We start from the raw sequence: 21,663 nt of genomic DNA on the forward strand, positions 1-21,663 counted from the left end.
GCGGGAGGCCAGCCTGTCATTCCCATGATGGACCTCTTTCCATGCAGTGGGTGGGGCAACACCTTGAGCAGTGGGTGTGGTAATGCACCATTGCCCCACCCCACTGGTGTTTTTTTTTTTTTTGCTATAACTTTTGATAGAATAGAGATATTTCAATGAACATAAGAACAGCCCCACTGGATCAGGCCATAGGCCCATCTAGTCCAGCTTTCTGTATCTCACAGCGGCTCACCACATGACCCAGGGAGCGCACCAGATAACAAGAGACCTGCATCTCCATTCAAGCCATGATGTGTATTGCCACCTCCTGATTTTGGAAATGGGCTATGTCAGATGCAAGGGAGGGCACCAGGATGCAGGTCTCTTGTTATCTGGTGTGCTCCCTGGGGCATTTGGTGGGGCCGCTGTGAGATACAGGAAGCTGGACTAGATGGGCCTATGGCCTGATCCAGTGGGGCTGTTCTTATGTTCTTATCCTGGTGCCCTCCCTTGCATCTCCTGTTTGTTTCACTGTATTCTGCATTAAATTATGCATTGAATGATGTATAACTTGATGGTATTATTCGAAAGTACCAAGGTTTTAAAATTTTTGGCCAGTAGTGGTGTCACCCCCCATGTGCATGTCACATGGTGTGGCCCACACCCCAAAATGAGGCCATTGGGTGCATAAACAGCATGACTTCATCTCCATCAGCTGTTGAAATGTAGCTGTTCAGTATGTTCAATATGAGAGCAGTTTGTGTTGCTCTGGTATTTTCTTGGCTCTATGAAAGAAACTCACAATCTTGAGTGTAGGTATATGGTGGTCAGAGCCTGGAGGAAAGAACAGAGGTGGACGTAGTGAGGATGCAGTCTGAGAATCTGGTCAGATTCTGGGAGTTTTCCCTCTGAAGGGAAACTAGAATTGACAGCCTTTCTTCTGGCTGGACCCCTGTGCCTAAGAGTTGCACGAAGGGCAGGAATTTAGCAGGAATTTTTCTAGAAAGAAAATGCCATTTTGGGGGAGTGTCACCTGTTGAATGTCTGCCTGTCACACTGAAATTGAGTGTGCAGGATCACTACCTGGAAAGAGATGGTAATCCTGGTATCAAATTGAGCATGGACTTTCTGGGTGTGGACCAGATCTAGACAGTACTAAGGTCTTGCATCACAGTGAGGGGGGTGGGTGGGAAAGATATAGCAGCATAAGGAGGATGAAGGGAGACTGCCATTGCAACCAGATGTGGGAAGAGGAGAGAGTGGCTGGATTAGAATAGGATCACTCTCATCAGCCAGACCAAACTGCATCCATTTTTTTTAGTGCTTGTGCCCCTGCTAAAATTATACACTCACCAGCATAACTTATTTTGTAGAGTTAAATTTTTTTTTTTTGGTAGAGTTACAACTGGTATTCTTTCTCAGATGCATTTTAAATGTAATTTCTAACCCCTGAAACCATTTCTGCTTGCCAGGCAGGAAGAGTAGATTAACCTGATCTGCCTTGGAATGTCCCTAAGAGCACTTTGTGCAGATAGATACTCCTTGAACTACTTTTGTGTATACACAATCAGGGAACTGAAAGCATTATTTTTCATCTGATAATGAAATGCATGTTTGTTGAATGCATGTTTCATCCTCCGGGTAGGAGTTATACTGTGCTGAATGAAATCTGCCTCGGAGATTGTGAACACTGAACTGATGTTAATCCAGATTGAATGGGTGTGATCCTGTGTATCCACTTGGTTTTCAAATTACTGTCTGCTGATCTTCTGTGCATTAAGTTGTCATCCAACTTGTGCCTTTTATTCTCTTTGGCAATATGGAAAACTTGCAGAATATTCTATGGTCACCTCTGATGTATTATCAAAAATCCTCCTTGTTTTAAAATCCAGCAGAAATCACTATTATTTATGTTATACAGATGGAACTAGGGCTGACGTAGTAATTTGTCCAGTATCTTCCTGTAGCTTGGGAGGGGCAATTTCAAGTGCAAAAAATCTTATAGGGAAAAGGATTAAAAGGCCTCTTTCTCCACACCCTGCTCAATTGTGTTTTAGATTGCAGACTCTATGGCTACTTTTTGTTAAGGAAACAAACCTTACTCAGCTGAGCATCACATATAAGAGTAGTTTAGCCTAGCTACTGCAGAAGTCTGTAGGCAGAGCATCTACTTTCCATGTGAGAGGTTCCAAACTCAATCTCAGGTCGCTCCAAGTATTACTGGGAAAAGATCTCTACCTAAATCTCTAGAGCAGTGGTTCTCAAACTTTTTAGCACTGGGACCCACTTTTAAGAATGAGAATCTGTCAGGACCCACCAGATATGATGTCATGACCGGAAGTAACATCATCATGCAGGAAAATTTTTAATAATCCTAGGCTGCAATCCTGCCCACACTTACCCAGGATTAAGTCCCAGTTACTGTTATTGTTAAAAGCATATACATAGTAGCCTGTTAAAAGTATAGATCTGCAACATTTCCCCAAATGCAGCCACATACCATTGTAGCATCAACATAAGAACATAAGAACAGCCCCACTGGATAAGGCCATAGGCCCATCTAGTCCAGCTTCCTGTATCTCACAGCGGCCCACCAAATGCCCCAGGGAGCACACCAGATAACAAGAGACCTCATTCTGGTGCCCTCCCTTGCATCTATATATCAAGTCTAATATATTAAAAATAAAATATAGAAATGAATGGGGACCCCTCCTGAAATTGGCTCATGACTCATCTAGTGGGTCCCGACCCTCAGTTTGGAAACAATGCTCTAGAGCAGCCATTTTCAACCACTGTGTCATGGCACACTGGTGTGCCACAAATGGTCTGCAGGTGTGCTGCAAGAGTTTGGGGGAGGGTCATTTGTTAATAGAGCCAATGGGGATGCGAGCTGCCCACCAACAGCACGATGTGCCTTGTCAATTGTAAAAAAAACCGATGGTGTGCCTTGACAATTTTAGTATCTTGTCAGTGTGCCTTGAGATAAGAAAAGTTGAAAATCACTGTTCTAGAGTGCCGAAGTTAGCCCATGTTGGCGAGCTAGAAAGACCATTGGCCTGGCTCTGTAGAAGATACATCCTTAGGGAGACTTCCAATCCTTGAGACTATGGCTGTAGAGGACCTGCTTCTTGGGCAGAAGTGTTCACCTTTGAAAGGAAATGGCCATGCCTAATGCCCTACCTACCAGATTTTTTTAACTGGTTCAAGAGAGAGATCTTCAACAAGGACAACTTTAAGCCAATTGAACCATTTGCTTCCAATTGGTTCCTGGGTTTAAAGGCTCCCCCCTCCCTGCCATGGTAATCTAGTCTTTACTTTTCAAAGGTAATCTACATATTTTGTCCATTTGCTGTAGGCTCACATTGGTAAACCCGTGAGTCACTGGTAGATCTGGCTGCAGGAATGATACATCTGTGCACCCTTTGTTATCAAACCACTTCCTTCTGGGATCAATAGTTTCTATAAACAGCAGCCAAAGAAGTAACAGGATCTGAGCCACTGCTGCTATCTTAGCATCTCTTGGCAAAGGCCCTCTACAGTACTGTGACTATTGGCCTTCTGGCCTAGCCCCCCTGGGCAAGCAAAATCCGAGCGTTCATGTGAAACTGTAAAGAGAAAAATGCAGGATGAAAAGTGTTTTTCTCTGTTTCTCTCCCTGTGCTTTGAGGTTACAAGCCATGGAAGCCTAGCGCGCAGTAATGCTCCCTTCTGTCCTCCTCACTCCCTTATTATGCAACATTAATCACACTGAAACCTACATAAAAGATCACCCGTATTATGTAATCTGTTCTACCAGATCTCATCACAGAGTTACAGCAGAGAAATTCCACTCCACCTTGATGAGCTTATCAAGGAACTGACTTTGTGTGTTATTTCAATGATTATTTTAACTGTTTTCCCCTGCACTGTATATATAATTGCCAGGCATTATGTGCATTTGTACTGTAAGTGCAGAGAGAGAGAGAGAGAGAGAGAGATTTTAAATATAGATGAAGCTGGGTATCTTTGGTGCTTTAAAAGAACAATAAAACATTCTGACTGGTGTAACCCATTTTTTTTTTTTTAACCAGCTATGCAAATTTGCATATATATTATTTTGCATTCTTCTGCTTTTGATAATCATGAGAAAGGACGAAACAGGTCACTGAAAAGCTAACCTATTGGAAATCACTGCCAGCCCTGCCAAACTTCTGATGTTTCTCCAGGCAAGGCTCACCCACGGTCAACAGTATGCTTGAGGACTAGAATCCTGAAAAGCAGAGATTTTCAGGTTACTGAATTCTGCACCTAATAATGGTTTCTAAGTTGGTTCAACTACTTAGGTTGAAAAGGCTGTGCGCGGCCTTCCTACACCTCAGAACTCCTCCTGGATGCCTTGGGACCCACCGTTAGGGGTGCAGGTTGGCATCACCTCGAGGAATGGTGTCCCGAGCAATGTGCCCCCTGCACCCCCTTTAGCTATGCCACTGCCTTATACCAAGTCAGACTAGTGGTCCACCTGGCTCAGTATCACCTTCCATGAATCTCTTTCAGACAAGGGAACATTTGCAGCATTACCTGGGTTTGAACCTTGTGTATGTTAAAGCAGGGGCACAGGGCCCATAGGAATCTCTGTCCCCCAATTTCACATATCCTGTTAGGCTGGGCCTAACACACGAAGGCTGACACAGGACAGAGGGGTGTTTTTTTGAAGCTAGAAGATTGAAGGGATGTGGCCTATTTTGACTGATAAAAGAAGCTCAGAGACTGGACCCCCCTCCCTTTGCAGAATCAACGTCCCAAGAAGATACGCAACCACCAGAACATTGTGTAGATTCCAAAGTGTCATCTCACGTTGAGCCGGATTGAATTTGATGGGCCCCCCAGAGCTGTAATTATGGGATGCATGAAATAGTAGAACAGACCTTTTGTAATAACTTAGCTATTTATGTTCCACTCACTGGAAAAGCCCAGAGCATAAAAAACTTGATTAAACCGGGAAGGGGGGGGGGAGAGAGAGAGAAGCACACCTGATTTGCTGTCTCTAGTTTCCGGTCCATCTGGCCGGAAGAGAGATCCAACCACTCACACAGGCTTCTGCTGCAAACGTGAAAATGTTTCCACCACTTCATTCATACAGCCTTCTCATTCTGAGTCCCTTGTCTGATCTCGGAAGCTAAGCAGGGTCAGGCCTGGTTAGTACTTGGATGGGAGACCGCCTTGGGAATACCGGGTGCTGTAGGCTTATACCATAGTCTTTCGAGACTGAAGGTTGCCAACCATTCTGAGTCCTGGCTTTGGGGCTTGCCTCTTAAAAAAGCAGTGCCCTCAGTAATAACCCCATTCAATCTAGACCAGCTGTCCACAAGGTGGAGAACACTGTGTGCCAGTATAGGTGTCCCCAGCATGGATGGAGCTTACCGTTCCACCTGGGGGCCTCCATGTCATAGTGCACATTGCCCCCAACCTTCATGCTGGCCAGCCACACAAGCCTGGAAATCTGGACACAAAGCCTGCTGGGGTGACAGACCACAGAAGCGACTGGTCGGCGCAAAGGTCAGAGGCAATCTGCGCAGGGAGGCCCTTGAGTGGGACGGTAAGCTCCGTTCACTGGGGGAAGGATCACGGTGGGTGCTGCATTCGGTCCACAGGTCCAGCTTTGGTGCCTGCTGATCTAGACTGAAACCAGAGTCAAATCACAGCTCTGCTTCTTGCTCGTTGTCATTCTGATCCCATTCCAGCAAGCATTTGGAAGTGGAGATGAAGAAAAGGACAGGAATGCCAAGTCTGATGGCAAGGAAATGTGTAGATATTGGAAACAGCTGTTCAGGAGCCACAGTGAATAGTGCTGGTGGAAGAGAGAAATCAACCTTTGTGTAAGACACAAGCATTGCCTTTCTTTGCCCACTAGGGGGCTTCCAGACACTTTCCCAGTGATTTCTGTGTCACAATACATTTGCGAGTCTTTAAGGTGACAGAGGATGGGGCTCTTTGTAGGTTTTGCTTTGACGGTCTAATGTGAACACAGGCCTCTGGAATTCTTCCCCAGTGATGGTAATTGCAACCTATTAGAAAAGGGGAAGTGCTTTTTACAGGAAGTGCCCATTATCATGATGACTTTACCTACCATCTCTGGTTGACTGACAACTGCTGTGGGGTCCCTGGGTTGCTCCTGCAAAGATAGTTGAACTTGCAGCAATCACTGACAGGTTGATCAAATGTTATCCTTGCTTTGTGAGTGTCCAGCATTACACCGGTTCTCCCGCAAAAGTGCCGTGATCACTGTGGAAAAACGGACAGCTCAGAGTGACGAAATCACACTCTAAGACCAATTACAGTGGTTTCTTCACTCATAGTAGGAATCAAGATTCACTACTTGTGTCACCACAGACACACTTACTAGCTAAATTTGCTGATTGTTTCCTGTGCCAAAGAGGTGTTTCAGTCCGAGCTCTAGCCCCGCCCCTCATGCATCAGGTGCTGCAAGGATGCTGGAGGAAAGTATTTAGGACTCCTGGGTTTGAATGCCATCCTGATGAATACAGGTGCCCATATATTGTTGCCCTGTGTGGGGGCAAAAATAGCTGTCATCTGTCTAATTGGATGATATATTGACCATCTGGACATCCCTCTGGTCTGGTGGATGTCCAGTCAGCTGACACATGCCAATGGCTGACCTGACCTAGGACTGTTGTTCTCTATGGACTCATATGGTGAAGACAATCCATAAATGAAATAAATGAACAAGGGGAGCTCAGTCATCACACCTCCTAAGATATGTCATAATAATTCTCATTTCACAGATTGAGAAATCCCAGTACAGTGAGGTTTCCCTGGTGCCAGCTGGTGAGTCTGCCACTGTCACGATTTGAATGCCGATCTCCCAGAAGCCATACTTGTGAAGCCATACTTCATCTACCATCCTACAATGAACCATACTACTAAAGGTATCAGTCCCTACTTAGTTTTTAGGGACAGCACATACCCACTCACCACACATTGAACAATATGCCAATTTAAGCATTCATTTTAGTTGGCCCCAAACAAACTATGTAGGCAGCTGAACGGGTGATATGTTTAAGGGGGCTGATGAGGCTGTGTGCAACCAGAGTGGGTTATGCAGCATGGGGTTCCATAAAGGACAGCATACAGATTTGGGCCTTGACATGAGGCATCATCCACCAGAACTGTTTCCTGTGCAGCCTCCACTGAAATGAATGGGACTGTGATGGGCCGTGTGAGCATCACACATTTCAGTGTGACTTATGCACAAGAACCCCCTGGTGGACTGGGCTACATATGCTAATGTATGTGTGTGCGTGCATCATTTGAATTTTATGCCTCAGGCGTTCACAATATCTTTGCACTGCCTGTGCCCTGGGAAGGGATTCGGGGCCTCAAGTGTGACCAATGCACCCATCTGGAGTGCTCAGAGTCTGTTGGGCCAGCCTAACCCAGAATCCACCTCACGTGGGACTGTGTGGTAACTCAGCCTTCACCTGCCCCAACCACCTGTCACTGATGGGGAAAAAAATACCAGAGAAAAGATGCTTGAACATTTATCTCCCTATATTCACACACGCTTGCAAACTGCAGGAGCTTAGGTCTGTGCAGGGCAGTTAGCAGCTACAGCATCTGATTTTTTGAACAGCCTCAGGGCCTGAGGCAATGAATTATCTGATCTTGTCATTGCCCTTTGGGGACCCACCAAAATTCAGGTTGCGACTCACCAGTGGGTCCTGGCCCACAGTCTGGGAACCACTGATGTAGTGGTTCAGAAATTGGACTTAGACCTGGAAGATTCAGGTTCAAACCCCTGCTCAGCCATAAAGCTTCCTGGGTGACCTGAGGCCAGTCTCTCTCTCTCTCTCTCTCTCTCTCTCAGCCTTGCCTACCTCACAGGGTTATTGTGAGGGCAAAAGGAGGGGAGGAACTTTGTGAGCTCCTTGGAGGAAGGGGGGGTATAAAAATGTGAATGATGATAACGACGATGACGATAGATGAAAATGGTGAATGATGATAGATGATGATAATAGATGAGATGGTGGTGATGATGATGATGATAGATGAGATGATTTCTTTATTTATACCCTGCCTTTCCACCCTGCTTAAGGGCCCTTCATGATGATGATGATGAAGATGCTGAATGATGATGATAATGATAATAATAGATGAGATGGTGATGATGATGATGATGAAGAAGATAGATGATGATAACAGATGAGATGGTGGTGGTGACGATGATGATTTATTTATCTATTTGAGAGATTTACATGCCGCTTAAGGGCCCTTCATGATGCTGAAGGTGATGAATGATGATGGGGATGAGGATGAGGATGGTGACGGCGGCGGCCCGGCCGAGCGGCGCTCCCTGCCGGCCTGGGAGGCTCTGCGAGGGGGCCGGGCAGCCCCGCTCCGCCCGGACGCGGACACTCGCCCTGCGAGGAGGGGGGCGCGAGCTGCGCGCGGAGCCCCGGAGCCCGGCCGCGGGGGCCCTCCTGGCCGCGGGGACCCTGCGGGGGCGCGGAAGGGGGTGCGCGGCGCCCGGCAGCATCGGGGGGTCCTGCGGAGAGAGACGCGGCACCCCCCTGCCGGCGAATGGTCGCTCCCGAGGCCATGATGCCTCTTATAGCGCGGGCGGGACCAGCCGCGGCTCGCATGTGAGCGCAGCCCAGCCCAGCGCGGGCGTCCTCCTGCAGCCCCAGCATGGCCGTGGCGGTGGGCAGACCCGCGGTGAGTCCTCCGGGGCCGGGGTGGGGGGCCGCAGGATGAGGGGAGGCACCCCACCGCCGCTTGTTGCTCTCAGCACCCAGGACCCTCTCCCCTCCCTGGGTACGGGTGGGTGTGGGGGGGCGCTGCCCTCCCCGGGCGTGTTCACACGTTACGTTCCCCAGATCGCCCCCCCCCGTGCCTGGCGGATTCTCCCCCTGTGCCAGGCAGACCACCCAGGGAGGTGGCAGGGAGAGAAGCAGATGGAGCGAGGGATGCCCCCCCCAGCCCCCTGCCTCCAAATAGGGCAGGCCAGAAAGAGGGGGGGGGCGCGCAGAGGAGCTGCCTGCTGCTGTCTCTGAAAGATGCGATTGTGGGAGGAAGGGGACATGGGAAGACACGTGTGTGTGTGTGTGGGGGGGGGGTCTGGCTGTAGGTGGGGGAGGCAGGCAAACTTTGACCCCCCTCCCATTAGGATTCACACACATGCTGTGTGTGGGGACTGGGATCAGTGGGGGGGTTGTCAGAAGCCGATCAAAGAAAAAGTGGTTTTCTTCCCCCCTCTCCAGCTTTTGTGGAATGACTGAGGCTGAATACGGGAAAACAGTGGCATAGCCAGAGGGGGGGCAAAGCTCTGAGTTTTGCAGGCACCTGAATGTGCTGTGCAAGCGGCCCCCTCCCATACCCCAGGTATGTGCCTCTGTTTTGCTGCCACCACCCAGAATGGCTCCAAAGGGGCGGGGGCGGGGCCGCCCTGCTTGCATGGTGCACTCGGGCGCCTGCATAACTCAGTGCTTTGCCCCCCCTCTAGCTATGCCACCGCAGAAGGGTGTGTCGCAGCAGCAGCGGAATGGAGCTGCCAGCAGGCCAAAGATCTCTCACTGTCCCCATCCTTAAACTTTATGTTCACTGCATTTCCCTGCCTGTCTCCTCTGAGTTGGCCATTTCTGCCCAACGTTGCATATACGCAACAGAGATCAAATGCGTACCCCTCTGGGCTGGGCAGAAATGGGTTAACGCTAAACCACAGCAAAAGAAACAACCTTGGGCATTTTTGATGCTTCTTCTGCCATGCGTTCTATTGAAAAGCCCAGTGTGCGTATAATTAGCATTAAGACTATTTATATACTGCGTTTTAGCAAAGTGGTTCACGAAGCAAAATAAATATATGCCTGATTATCTTAGTGCGGCGGTTCTCAAACTTTTTAGCACAGGGACCCACTTTTAAGAATGATAATCAGTCGGGACCCACTGGAAGTGATGGTCATTAACCTGGAAGTGATGTCATGGCTGGAAGTGCCAACATCAAGCAGGAAAATTTTTAGCACCACCCCATATGACAAAATCAAATCAATTATTTAAGTAAATTAAAAGTTTACAGTAAGTATAAGTTCTAAAACTAATTTAAAATGAAGAAGATGCCTCTTAACTCTCCCAAGCCGTTGCTGATCTGTTAAAAAAAAATTCCCCGAACATCCCAAAGGCTACGATCCTATCCACACTTACCCAGGAGCAAGCCCCATTGACTATAGTCATTTAAAGGATATACATAGTAGCCTGTTAAAAGCACGGATGTGTGACATTTCCTCAAACACAGTCACATACCATGGTAGCAGCAGGTCTAATATATTAAAAGAAAAATATGCATTGAAATGAAATTGGCTTGCGACCCACCTGGTGAGTCCTGACCCACACAGTTTGAGAAATGCTGTCAAGGTGAACTTACTAGGTGCCTTCAGATAAGCCATTCCCTTTTAGCATTAGCATCCTGCTTGTAATATTATTGTAATAATATGAGTATGAGCTAACTAGCTAATATATTGACCTACCTTATAGGGCTGTTGTACAGATTACAACAAGGAACATTTGTGTAGCATTTTGATCACTCAGAAAGCTATAGAAGTGCAAAGTATTATGAGGTTAGGGGGTGACCCCCTTGCAGGTTCTGACCCGCCAGTTGAAGACACATATGTAAACCTAATCCTGCCCCAACCCTCTTCTGGATTGATTTGCCTTCCCTGGTATTTATAGAAGGAAGTGAAAACTCACTAGGGATTTAATGCAGTTGAAATTGCTAGTCAAAAGCTGGTGTTAAAACAGATGTGAAACATTGGCTGTGTGAGTATATAATTTCCCATGTAGTGAAAACATTGCCCCAAAACTTTGGAAGGGAAAAAGCCTCTTTAGGTATTTGGGACTGTGCAGATTGCGTCCTGGTCTTAATATCACTTGTGACTATGGTCTGTGCAGGTCAAACTGGGGCATACAGTAGGAAGTCTGTCTTTCAGGATTGCATTCTTGGGAGGTTTTCAAACATCCTCTGTTCGAACAGCAGTGGCGGTAACTGAGTACCGGATGGAGACTAACCTAGCCCTCTCCTCTGTTTTCCTCCCTCCCCCCAGCCCCACTTCATGCAACAGTTAGGCAGAGTTAATGGTATCCCCTGGGAACAAAGTTGTGGGGGAAACAAGGCAGCAAAAGCAACAAAGATTGTAAAAATCCATGTTGAGTATATATGTTGTAACTGCTTGTGCACATCTCCCTCCTCTTTGTGCAGTTCCCTAAAGAATAAAGGCAGAAATGATCGTGACTCAGTTCATTTGTTTGATTCTTAATGGCTTCTCCTGGGCAGTTTCCCACAGTCTGAAAATATCCAGCTGCTGCACCTCCACTGTGCGCTTGTGGTCTTTTAAGGCGGGAAAGCAGAACATGCTCAGGATTTCAAGGACTGGAATGGGAGCTGCATGTAGCTTTTCCTAGCCAAAAAACATCCCAGGATCCCCTGTAGCACTGTAAAGACTTAGAATCATTTACTGTGCAGGATGGAGATGCAGGATAGAGACCCAGGAGATGTTACAGCTTCCTTACTTTTGCACATGGATTAAGATGTGAGTTGTGTGTGCAATTGTTCTGCAAAGTGAGCTGAAAGATTCAGGGCTGCATCCTTTCAAGATGTAGCATTTCACGATTTTAGCCACCGAAGACAGGAGAGGTGCCATGGAGAAATAGTGGCGTGAAACGAGAGCTCTGAAGGAGCTTTTGGTAGAGCCTGGGAACTTTGAACAGATCAGTACCTTTTTGTGAAAATGTGGGCTGGAGTTTGCTGGCTTCCCAGGCAGCTTTGACATAAAGGGACCGTTATCAAAAGAGAGAGACAGAGGTCCTTTTTATTATGTCTGTAACTTCCAGATAAGTTGGTGGACGTAAATGCCGACCAGATGAAGGCACTTTTAGACATCATTGTGAGGTGGGGGAGAGAAGCAACGAGAAGGACTTGATTGACTTTTTCCTGTTCGTTATTTTAAGTGCGCGCCAGTGAAACACATGTTGCACATGAGCAAATTATTTCAATGTGGCTACTTTCAGGATGTGAAAAGCAGCACTAAGTGCATTCAAGATGTGACCTGGCTCCTCTCCTACTTTCTGTTGCCATTTTATAATCCAACTTGCTGGCCTTAGGGTACTGCTGTATTTTTCTCTTGTCAGTTGCCCCCTCCCCCAAAACTATTGTGTGATCATGTCCATGGGATGATGTGAAATTAACAACAATATATAGGGAAATAGCAGCTTCATAGGGCCAGTTGGAAGAGGTGAGAAAATGTGGAAAGAGGCCAGACAGGTCGGTAACTTTGGTGGACTTCTTTGTGAATCTGATGGACTCTGGCAGCGCAGACGGCTGTGAAGTTTCTAAGATACAGTTTGCACAACCATGGCAAAGAGAACTTGATGACAGTTTGTGATGAACTGATAAGCTATAGTTTCAGTTGATCAACACCTCTGAAACCATGCTTTGAAATGAGTTTGCAAGCAATGGCTTATAATGCTAACCACGGTTGATTCTAAATGGACAAACTGTGGTTACAGCTATAGCTTCACCCCTACAGACTGTTGCAGCATAGAGATGGGTGGGCATTTGAAAGCCTGCATGCTAAAGAGGACAGAAAACAGACAAGCAGCTCTAGCCATGGTTTGTTCCCTGTACATTTGAAAGTTCAAACCATTGTTTGAAGTGCCAACCTATGACTGCTACAAACCATGGTTTGGTGTGATGTCAGAATGGTGCCACTCTATATTAAGCCTATTGTAAAAGTTTTGTACAGATAGCTCTGTTTGATATTGGGGGAAGGATTGTATCTTAGAGGTAGAGCATATGCTTTGCATGTGGAGCTTCTAGGTTTATTCTGTAGCATCTCCAGCTAAAAGGATCTCAGGTGATCTGGAGGGAGAAACCTCTCTCTGTCTTGAGATCATGGACAGCCACTGCCAGCCATGGGAGATGGGACTGAGGTGGAGGAACAGCTCCTTAATTTTTTCATTTGCTGCTAGAGGTTTCCCAGAAAAGGGAATGGTATTGGAATCTGAGAACACTAATGTTTTTGGTGCTTTATCTTTTCTGTGCACCTCTTATGTGTGTGTACACTTATCTAGCTGTTCTATATGGTGTGAGGGAGTGATTATAATTAGTATATACAGGTGTGCACCACTTAACGACCCGGATAAGTTCTCTGATCCCTGTTATGTGATTAGGTCATTAAGTGAACATTCAGTCCAATCTATTGCCTTTGTTGTGTAAACAGAAACTAACTGGCACAGGCTATTGGAGATGGTTTGCCTCTTCTTTGCATTAAGAGCCTCTCTGTTGTGTAAACAGACACTGTGCCGCAGGCTATGGGAGACGCAATTGCCTCATTGAGAGCATCTATATTGTGGTTTGACCACCCGTCATATATGTGGTCCATCATTAAGCAGATGGTTAAGTGGTGCACACCTGTACTGTAATTTCTTTTAACCTGAAGGTCATCAATGGCTCATCCCATCCCCTCTCCAGATCTCTGAAATTAGAGACTGTCCATAAAGTAAGTTACACTTTTAAAGCCCTTTTTCAAATGCACCCTTGCCACAATTTACCCCATTGTTATCCAATACAGAACCTTTGTTCTTCACACTTTAACTTCCTCCACACATGGTATACTTGATGGATGACCCTTTACAGAGGATGAGTGAATTTTAGGGCAAGAGACATATTTTTCCTTTTACGTTTTCAAGCATGACTACAATTGCCGTGAGCCATGTCAGCCAACTGTAGCCTTGTAGGTACTGGGGTTTATTACAGAAAACCGGGTTTCTCCCCTAACCCATTCTTACTATACCTTACAAGAAACTGACTGTTATAGTGCTGGTCTGATGCACAGGTTTAATGAGTTTATAGCTAATAAACTGCTAGGTAAGGAAAGGGTTAATTTCTTTTTTGCCTTCCAGCTTAGTTTTGTGGCAATGAGGAGGAATATAAACCAAAACAGCGAAGTCAAGCAAAGGTTGTTAGGGATTGATTAATTGAGCCAGATAATATCCTTGAGCCCTCGAATTTACTGGCTGAGACGGCTCTGGCCAGATGACATCCTCCTGATTACAGAAGCATGCATATAAAGTAGCTGGGACAAATATCAAGCAAACCACTCTGTTTTTTTGGATAATTAATAACATTTGCTGTAGTTACTTTTAGGAACAACACTATCTAAAGTGTAACACTTTCCACACTTGTAACTGAGCAGTTACCATTTGGTTCCAGTCTGCAGCAGTGGGCTGCCTTTGAATCCTTGAAGACAAAAGCATCATTGTTTTTACTTAAGCATTCATGGTAAACATTTTCAGACCCAAGATTCACACGTCACTTATGCTTAGATATTATTTTCTTTCTTATAGTGTCCATCTTAATCTTTCCTCCTTCTACCTTTTACTGTTTCTTTTTGTCCTCCCCCTAATCATGCCTGTCAGATATGGTTCAGCTGTTTGGCGCTGCTACCATTCCTTTTGACCTTGACACCACCCCTATCCCCACCCCAGTCTCTGCCCTATTCCCTTCCCTTCCCCACTCTGCCCACCCCTTGCACCAACTTACCAACTCTGGAGTGTCTTTGAAGGCCACTGGTGCACAGCTGCTCACTGCTCGCAGAACATAAGAACATAAGAACAGCCCCACTGGATCAGGCCATAGGCCCATCTAGTCCAGCTTCCTGTATCTCACAGCGGCCCACCAAATGCCCCAGGGAGCACATCAGATAACAAGAGACCTCATCCTGGTCCCCTCCCTTGCATCTGGCATTCTGACATAACCCATCTCCAAAATCAGGAGGTTGCGCATACACATCATGGCTTGTACCTCGTAATGGATTTTTTTCTCCAGAAGCAACCCAGCTGCACCGAATGGCATGTCAAGTTATGTGACAGCCATAGAGCATGATGTGTCTCCAGAGCACAAGTTCCAGTAGCTCAGCAAGCTCATAAGAATGGGGACCCACCTGAAATTGGCTCACTGCCCACCTAGTGGGTCCTGACCCACAGTTTGAGAAACACTGCACTAAATGATCATTTGTCTTACCCTCCCACCCGCTTCTCCTGTGTGGGCATACATGTGCTTGCACATGTGTCATAAGAAGCAAGAAGAGGACAGCTGGCACCTTCATGTCTGCCTGATTCTGGGCTAGTTGGAATCTAGTCCATCTCTCATGTCCTTAATGTGTCTTCACTAACACTTATGAGATGTACAATTTCTTGGCATTTTGATGGAGTGCACGCCAGTGGTTGCTTCCAGCAAGCCACATCAGTTTGTATGGATGTGAACAACCAGAGTGCAATCTGAGAATATGGTACTTGGTGTTCTTGCCTGCAGAAAGACCCTTGCTCTGTAACGGCTTTCACCACGATGTGATTGGTTGACAACATTGCAAACTGTGATTTTTGAAAGAGCAAGGCATGGATCTGGTTTCTAGCAGGCCTGTGACTTTGCAGGGTTCTTTCAGCTGCTAACCCTAGAGAAGCTGCGGGAGTGTCAGGGAGCGTGGGAAGTTCTTGAACATCTTCCTTAACATAATCTGGGGGAAATACCAGACTCCAAGCCTGAATTAAACCCTTTAAATGCCGGCAACTGTGCAGTGGCATTATTCTCTGCAAGCAGAGCACATTTCAATTTTAACAGTCTCTTTTTTTTTTTGCCCTTCCCTGGTATAAACTTTTCTTTTTTTTTTAGAGCAAGACTTTACTGGCTGACTGCCTCTACTTGAAAGAATCTGATGGTTCTTTTTCTCTTTTCTCTCTGCCTCCTTCCCTGAAATTCATTCTCTCTCTCCTTGGCAGTTGCAGATTCAGGGTGGCTATAAATAGTCTCTTTCTGAAGCAAATTTTTCTGAAGCAAATCATTTCTTTGCTCAGCATGTGGTTGGTCTGTGGAACCCCTTGCCACAGCATGTGGTGACGGCATCTGGCCTAGATGCCTTTAAAAGGGGATTGGACAAGTTTCTGGAGGAAAAATCCATTATGGGTTACAAGCCATGATGTGTATGTGCAACCTCCTGATTTTAGAAATGGGCTATGTCAGATGCAAGGGAGGGCACCAGGATGCAGGTCTCTTGTTGTCTGGTGTGCTTCCCAGGGCTTTTGGTGGGCCACTGTGAGATACAGGAAGCTGGCCTATGGCCTGATCCACTGGGGCTGTTAATGTTTGGTCCTCCCTGTAGCATGCAGGCTGATTGCCTGCACGTCACTTTCTTCAGTAAAGCAAAAATGTTGCTTTGTTAACAAGCAGCACTCTTGCTTCAATCCCTACAAAAGAAAAACAAAGGTACATGTACTGTAGTGGGCTCCGGAGGGTGTGCCCCTTAAGATAAGTGAAACTGCGGATACTGGATCCACAGATATGGGAATACGCCTGAATTCAAGCATTGCACCTGAGTACATAGCAGGAGCAGAATCATGCTGGCTCTCTATGCTGTCCCCCACATCCTCTGATCACACCCTCAGCTCTCCATGAGTCAAGTGCTTATCCTTAGAGGGGAATGCCAGGGGGAGATCTCACACACAGTGTACGCCTTCCGTTTTGTTCCCACTGCCTGGAGTGACTCCAAGGGGGAGGGACCCCTTGTAGACTGCAGTGAGGTTCCCTGCAAAACCTAGTGCTTTGCACCCCTTCTAGCTATGCCACTGTTGTGTCATAGCCTCCTCACACTAAAATCACTAAGGTTTGCTTCTGTCTTTTGGATTTGGGGTCAGGCTGCAATCCTGCACACACTTGCTTGGGAGTAAGTTCCACTGAGCATAGCTGGGCTTGCTTCTGAGTGGACATGCCTGGGATTGTTCTATAAATCACTGGTTATATGTGTCAGCCACCAGTTCCATCTCTGTAGAAATCCCCCAGGCTCGGAGGCTGTGTTCATGCCCTGTCGCCGCCCGCTTGGGTTCTTCAACGCAGTTCTGTTGGTCGTGGTGGAAAGCTGTTGGGTTGGGGAGTTCAACTGGGAACAGATCCAAGAGGATGACCTTTCCTGAGAGCAGCTTGGAGGCAAATTCACTACAGTCTTTCTGCTGGACAGAACTTGGTCAGTCCCACGGTTTGTTGCACTTGGTGAAGTATGTTCTCTGAAACACGTGGGCTCCAGTCTGGAGGCCACCATTGCTCTGCTCAGTTCATTGGCAACAACAGGGCTAGTTAGCAGAATATATTGTCAATCAGCTAGTTGCAGGCTGAGCTTGCATGGAAGCAATGACAGTTACAGTCCTAGAGCATTCCTTTTTGCAAAGGGTTCTTACACTTTTGGTAGCAAAACCAATAGCGTGCATTTTGGCGGAGGGGTTGTTAAGTTCATTCTTGGGCAACAGACCACATCCTGTGCTCTTCGGTTCCAGTGGTCAGTTGCTCTGAGGTAGAGGCTACTCTGACTGTGCCCTAGGGAGCCTCTCCAGATGTTTCAAGAAAAAGTGTTGAGTGTCTCCAGGGGCAATTAATATAGCAAGATGGAAGTGGGTTGCTGCCTTCCTGCACAAGACAGTAAGTATCGGGTAGTGATTAAAATATTGGCCCAGGAGGTCCTGGGTTCAAAATTTGTGCCTGGCTGCTCTTGGACTTCACTAGATGACCCTGCATCATCAGTCTGCTTCACACGGTTGAGGATAAAGTGGAGGGAATGGGGGGGGGGCAGGATACAAACACAAATAACACATGTCTAAACACATTTTGTTGTCTTAAGATATATTCGTTGGTATATTTGGGGTGGTGAATCAAAAAATTTCATCAGTTTTGACCGACTGGCTCTAGTTTTGGGGCATAGCCAACTTATATGCTGATTCAAGCAGCTTCCTCGTGAGGAAGCAATGACGTTGGCTTCCTCACATGGTAACTGCTTGAATCGGTATACCAAGGTGCCGTACCCCCAAAACTAAAACCAAGTGGGCAGAACAGATGCCACTTTCAGATTCAGTGTCCCAAAAATATCCTAAATTCGTTCGAACATTCTTGGCAACTAAAGTTGTGTTTTTTTTTTGTAGGCCTATGTAATAAGTAAAATTAATGTGCTGTAATCTGAAATTGATCCAGTTGTGTATTATTCCAGTGGTCCTCACTAGAGTTGAAGAATTTCACACACCTTTAGTACAGAACCACTGGAATTTGACACAGCTGAATTCATATAGGATTATAGCAAATTGTCGAGATGTACTGTCCATGTTTGTATCTTTCAAAGGGTCATTTACAGCCCAGTTCAAAGCATTTGTTATGCTGTTGGAGTGTGCAATACAGTGGCAAAATGTACCATCCAGCTGTTGGCAAATGCCATGGGCTTACCCAAGAACAAAAAAACAAATGTTCCCTTACCCCAAGGAGGCCTCTGAAGGCCAAAACTCTCCCCATAGCAACTGATGTTTTGGTGCCCCAAATTGGGCAGCCTGAAACCAAAATCCCACATAGGTCTATGGGTCACAAATGTGATCTGTGAATGGAAATTAATTACCCACAATGTGCACTCTTATTCTAAACTTCGTCAAGCTTAAAATGGTGGGTGAGATGGAACACCGAGAAGCTTGTATGTTCAGTAGAAATTCCCCACACCCCTACAGGGATGCTTGGGTTCTCTCCAGCAGAGCCATGGGTAGCTCTAAACAAAAAAGAGAAGCCCTTCCAAACTTGTGCGCTCTTGATTTAATAAAGAAATTAGTCTGGCTGTGCCTTGTTTATGTAGTTAACATCTCTTCATTGTGTGGCTTTTGTTTTCTTGTTCTGCCAGTACAGTGGAGGCCTGCTTATGTTCCTACTTACTAGTCTGCTTGAATGGGGTTCTCCCGGCCCCTCCACCACACAGATGGAGGGCATAGCTCAGACATACAGCACCTACTTTGCATGCAGAAGGTTCCAGGTAGAACTGGCTGCTGGAGACCCCTGGAGAACTGCTGCCTGTTAGTGTCCATCTAGCTCGGTACGATGCTAGATGACTTGATGGAAGTCAGCTTTATGTGCAGATGGCCTCATATGTGACACAGGTGTTCTCTATGAACTTGCCCCACTTGTACAACTTCAGTCCCCTCAAATCAAGGGCGGGGGAGATGTCCTCATGATTAGGTGTCCAGCTCAAGGACCTGTATCACACCTAGGGCATTATCCATGCAAAGGAGAGCATCACATAAATAGAACACTGCTCAGTAAGTATGTCTGAGCTGAGTCAGACACAGATCAATGCCTTTTGGCAAATTCAGAGTATACCTGGCACTGAGAGTACTATTTTGGCCATGCCAAAGTCTGCTCACAAACTAGCCAAAAAGGCAACTGTGTCATGTACATGTAGTAGGTAATATGTGTCTTTTATAAAAAAAGTGTTTCATCTCTAGGTCCAGCAGAACATTGAAAGCCACAGTTTCCATATCTGATGAGTTTTCCTATTCATGTTATTGAAGCTTATTGATATGAAACCCCCTCTGGACATTTCTTATCTGGGGTTTGGTTCTTCTAGCACAGGGGTCTCTAAACTGCATGGAATAACTGGCACAGTGCTGAGGGCCTGAAAAAAATTAAATCTAAAATTTAAATTAGAGATGAAACTTAGATGAATGAATAAAGGCATGTCAAATGCTCAAATGTCCAGGACTTCTCTAAGCACAAACACAGCCCAAGAAATAAAGCAGATGCTTAAATGGACCCCCATTCCCCCATCTCACAAGCACAACTCTGGTTGTGTTTGGTCAACTGGGCCAGAGGCTCTCGGGGGATCAGAGGCTGGCTGTGGGCCAGATAGAGGCTCGCCATGGGCCGCATTTGGCCCCCGGGCCGGGGTTTGGAGACCTCTGTTTTAGCACCACAGAAGGAATGAGCATCCGCTATACAGCAGTGGAAACCGTTCTTAAAGCATCTCAAATGGGGAGACTTTGTAATTATGAGCAGTTTGGGGGGTGTTGTGCATTCCTCCGCCTTGCCTCTGCTTATATACTCATTTAAGAAAATTTCCAAAATATTGTTGGCAAGATAGAATTGAGAGGAAAGCTGTTATATTTTGTGCATGTCAAGGAACGTCTTGTTTTGTCACCAAGTTGTCTTATCATATAAGACGCCAGCTTGGCCTTGCTGGGCTTCGCCAGCCTCAGTAATATATGTCACTTTCATATGGCAGTTGATGCAAAGCTGGAGATTTCTGCAAATATCTTGGTAACTGTGGGTGTAGAATTATCCCGTCATTCTAGAGCAAGCAACTGCTATATATAAAAATAATTGGCATTTTTTTGGTAACGTGTGACCTAATTTGCTTTTTTTTTTTCTTCTTCTACTGTGTTTAGGAGCCTGGGTAAGACATGCAGATGGAATAGGCTGAATTCTTTAAGAGACAGAGATTCCCTTGCAGCAGGGTTCGGCAGCCTTCCTTCCCATAAGCCAGACACTGGGTCTGTCGATAGTAAGAATGCATGTGCATTCAATACGCATGTGCAAACCTCTCATTTTGCCATAAAACTAGGAAAAAAGAGATGGGCACAGTGCAGAGATACACATGTCCAGACAAAGGATGATGATCAAAGGAAGCGTCTGCCCTTGGTCTGCTTACAGAGACAGAATTGCAAACTTGAATTAAGATTTTAAGACCACCATGGACTCGGTGGATTTATCTATCTGGACTACAGGCTGGATGATTTTGGGTGGCAGGCTGGATCCAGTCTCCTGGCCATAGGTTGCTGACCCCAGTCTTACAGCTTGATCCTAAGAATATTTGCTGAGAAGCACGTTTCACTGAGTTCAAAGGGGCTTATTATATAGTAAGTGTATGTAAGCTTATTGTCTGCTATCACTGTGGCACAGCCTGGGCATTGATCCACACCAGCTTAACTTCACCAGTGGTAGCCCCCTAGATAATAAACTGTTTTTCATGTGAGATTCAGTATTTTATGGTACTTGGAAGGATGTTCCTATATCAGTGGTTTCCATTCTCCTTGGGAGTTTGGGAAGCATTGAGTCTTTGTGGGGGCGGGAAGAAGGCAGCGATGTAATCCCTAGGATCACGTCATTGCCAGGGATTGGGGGGGGGGATTTCAACTTGCCTCCCCCTGTGCTAGCCTCCAGGGGGTGCAGAGTGCTCCACAGAAGCCTCTGCAGGGCTTCCCAAACCTTAGAAATGTTAAAATTATCAATTGGAAACCTAATTTTCGATCATGAAACCAGAAGCAGTTTTTGACTGGTATTTTAAACATTTCTGGGGAGCTCTGCAGAGGCATCTGTGGGGCTCCCTGCACCCTCTGGAGGTTGGCACAGGGGGAGATCCCTGGCAGTGGTGCAATCCTACATCTCTGCCTTCTCTCCCTCTCTGCCCCTTAAAGACAGCCAGTAACAAGTGCTTCCCAGGCTGGTGGGTTGCAACCTTGCCATATGGCAAACTGCTTTTGAAAAAGGGGAAAGTTTTGAAGGCAGTTCCTGTGATGTGACATGAATGTCTGTTCTTCAAAGGGGAAAAAATACATTAAAAAAAATTCTCTGGCCGTGCTTAAACTAGTGCTTCAGGTCTTCGCCTTTTTTGGCTTCCTCTTGCGCTTTTGATTTAGTTTAATTCCAGATATAATATCCCCAAAGCCTTCAAATTGTGTGTGCGTTCCTTGCTGGCGTCATGCTGCACATTTGAAAAGTATGGGGGCTGCTGTGGTCACCTCCCCATTCAATTTGCAGCCCTGAAGTGGCCCATGATAGGTTTTAAAAACTGT

The 21,663-nt window shown here is 46.2% G+C and overlaps 1 protein-coding gene across 2 annotated transcripts in view; it reads left to right on the forward strand.

Annotated features, from left to right (window-relative positions):
- The first annotated feature begins 8,613 nt into the window (after positions 1-8,613).
- Positions 8,614-21,663, forward strand: part of SEPTIN11 (septin 11) — a 91,298-nt gene continuing 78,248 nt past the window's right edge. For both annotated transcript variants that reach the window (XM_066632248.1, XM_066632249.1), the window contains exon 1: positions 8,614-8,691. In XM_066632248.1, the coding sequence (XP_066488345.1) occupies positions 8,665-8,691 (27 nt within the window). In that variant the 5' untranslated portion in view covers positions 8,614-8,664. The remainder of the gene's footprint in view (positions 8,692-21,663) is intronic.

The sequence above is a fragment of the Tiliqua scincoides genome, chromosome 6 (genome assembly GCF_035046505.1).
Source record: "Tiliqua scincoides isolate rTilSci1 chromosome 6, rTilSci1.hap2, whole genome shotgun sequence".
Classification (NCBI taxonomy): domain Eukaryota; kingdom Metazoa; phylum Chordata; class Lepidosauria; order Squamata; family Scincidae; genus Tiliqua; species Tiliqua scincoides.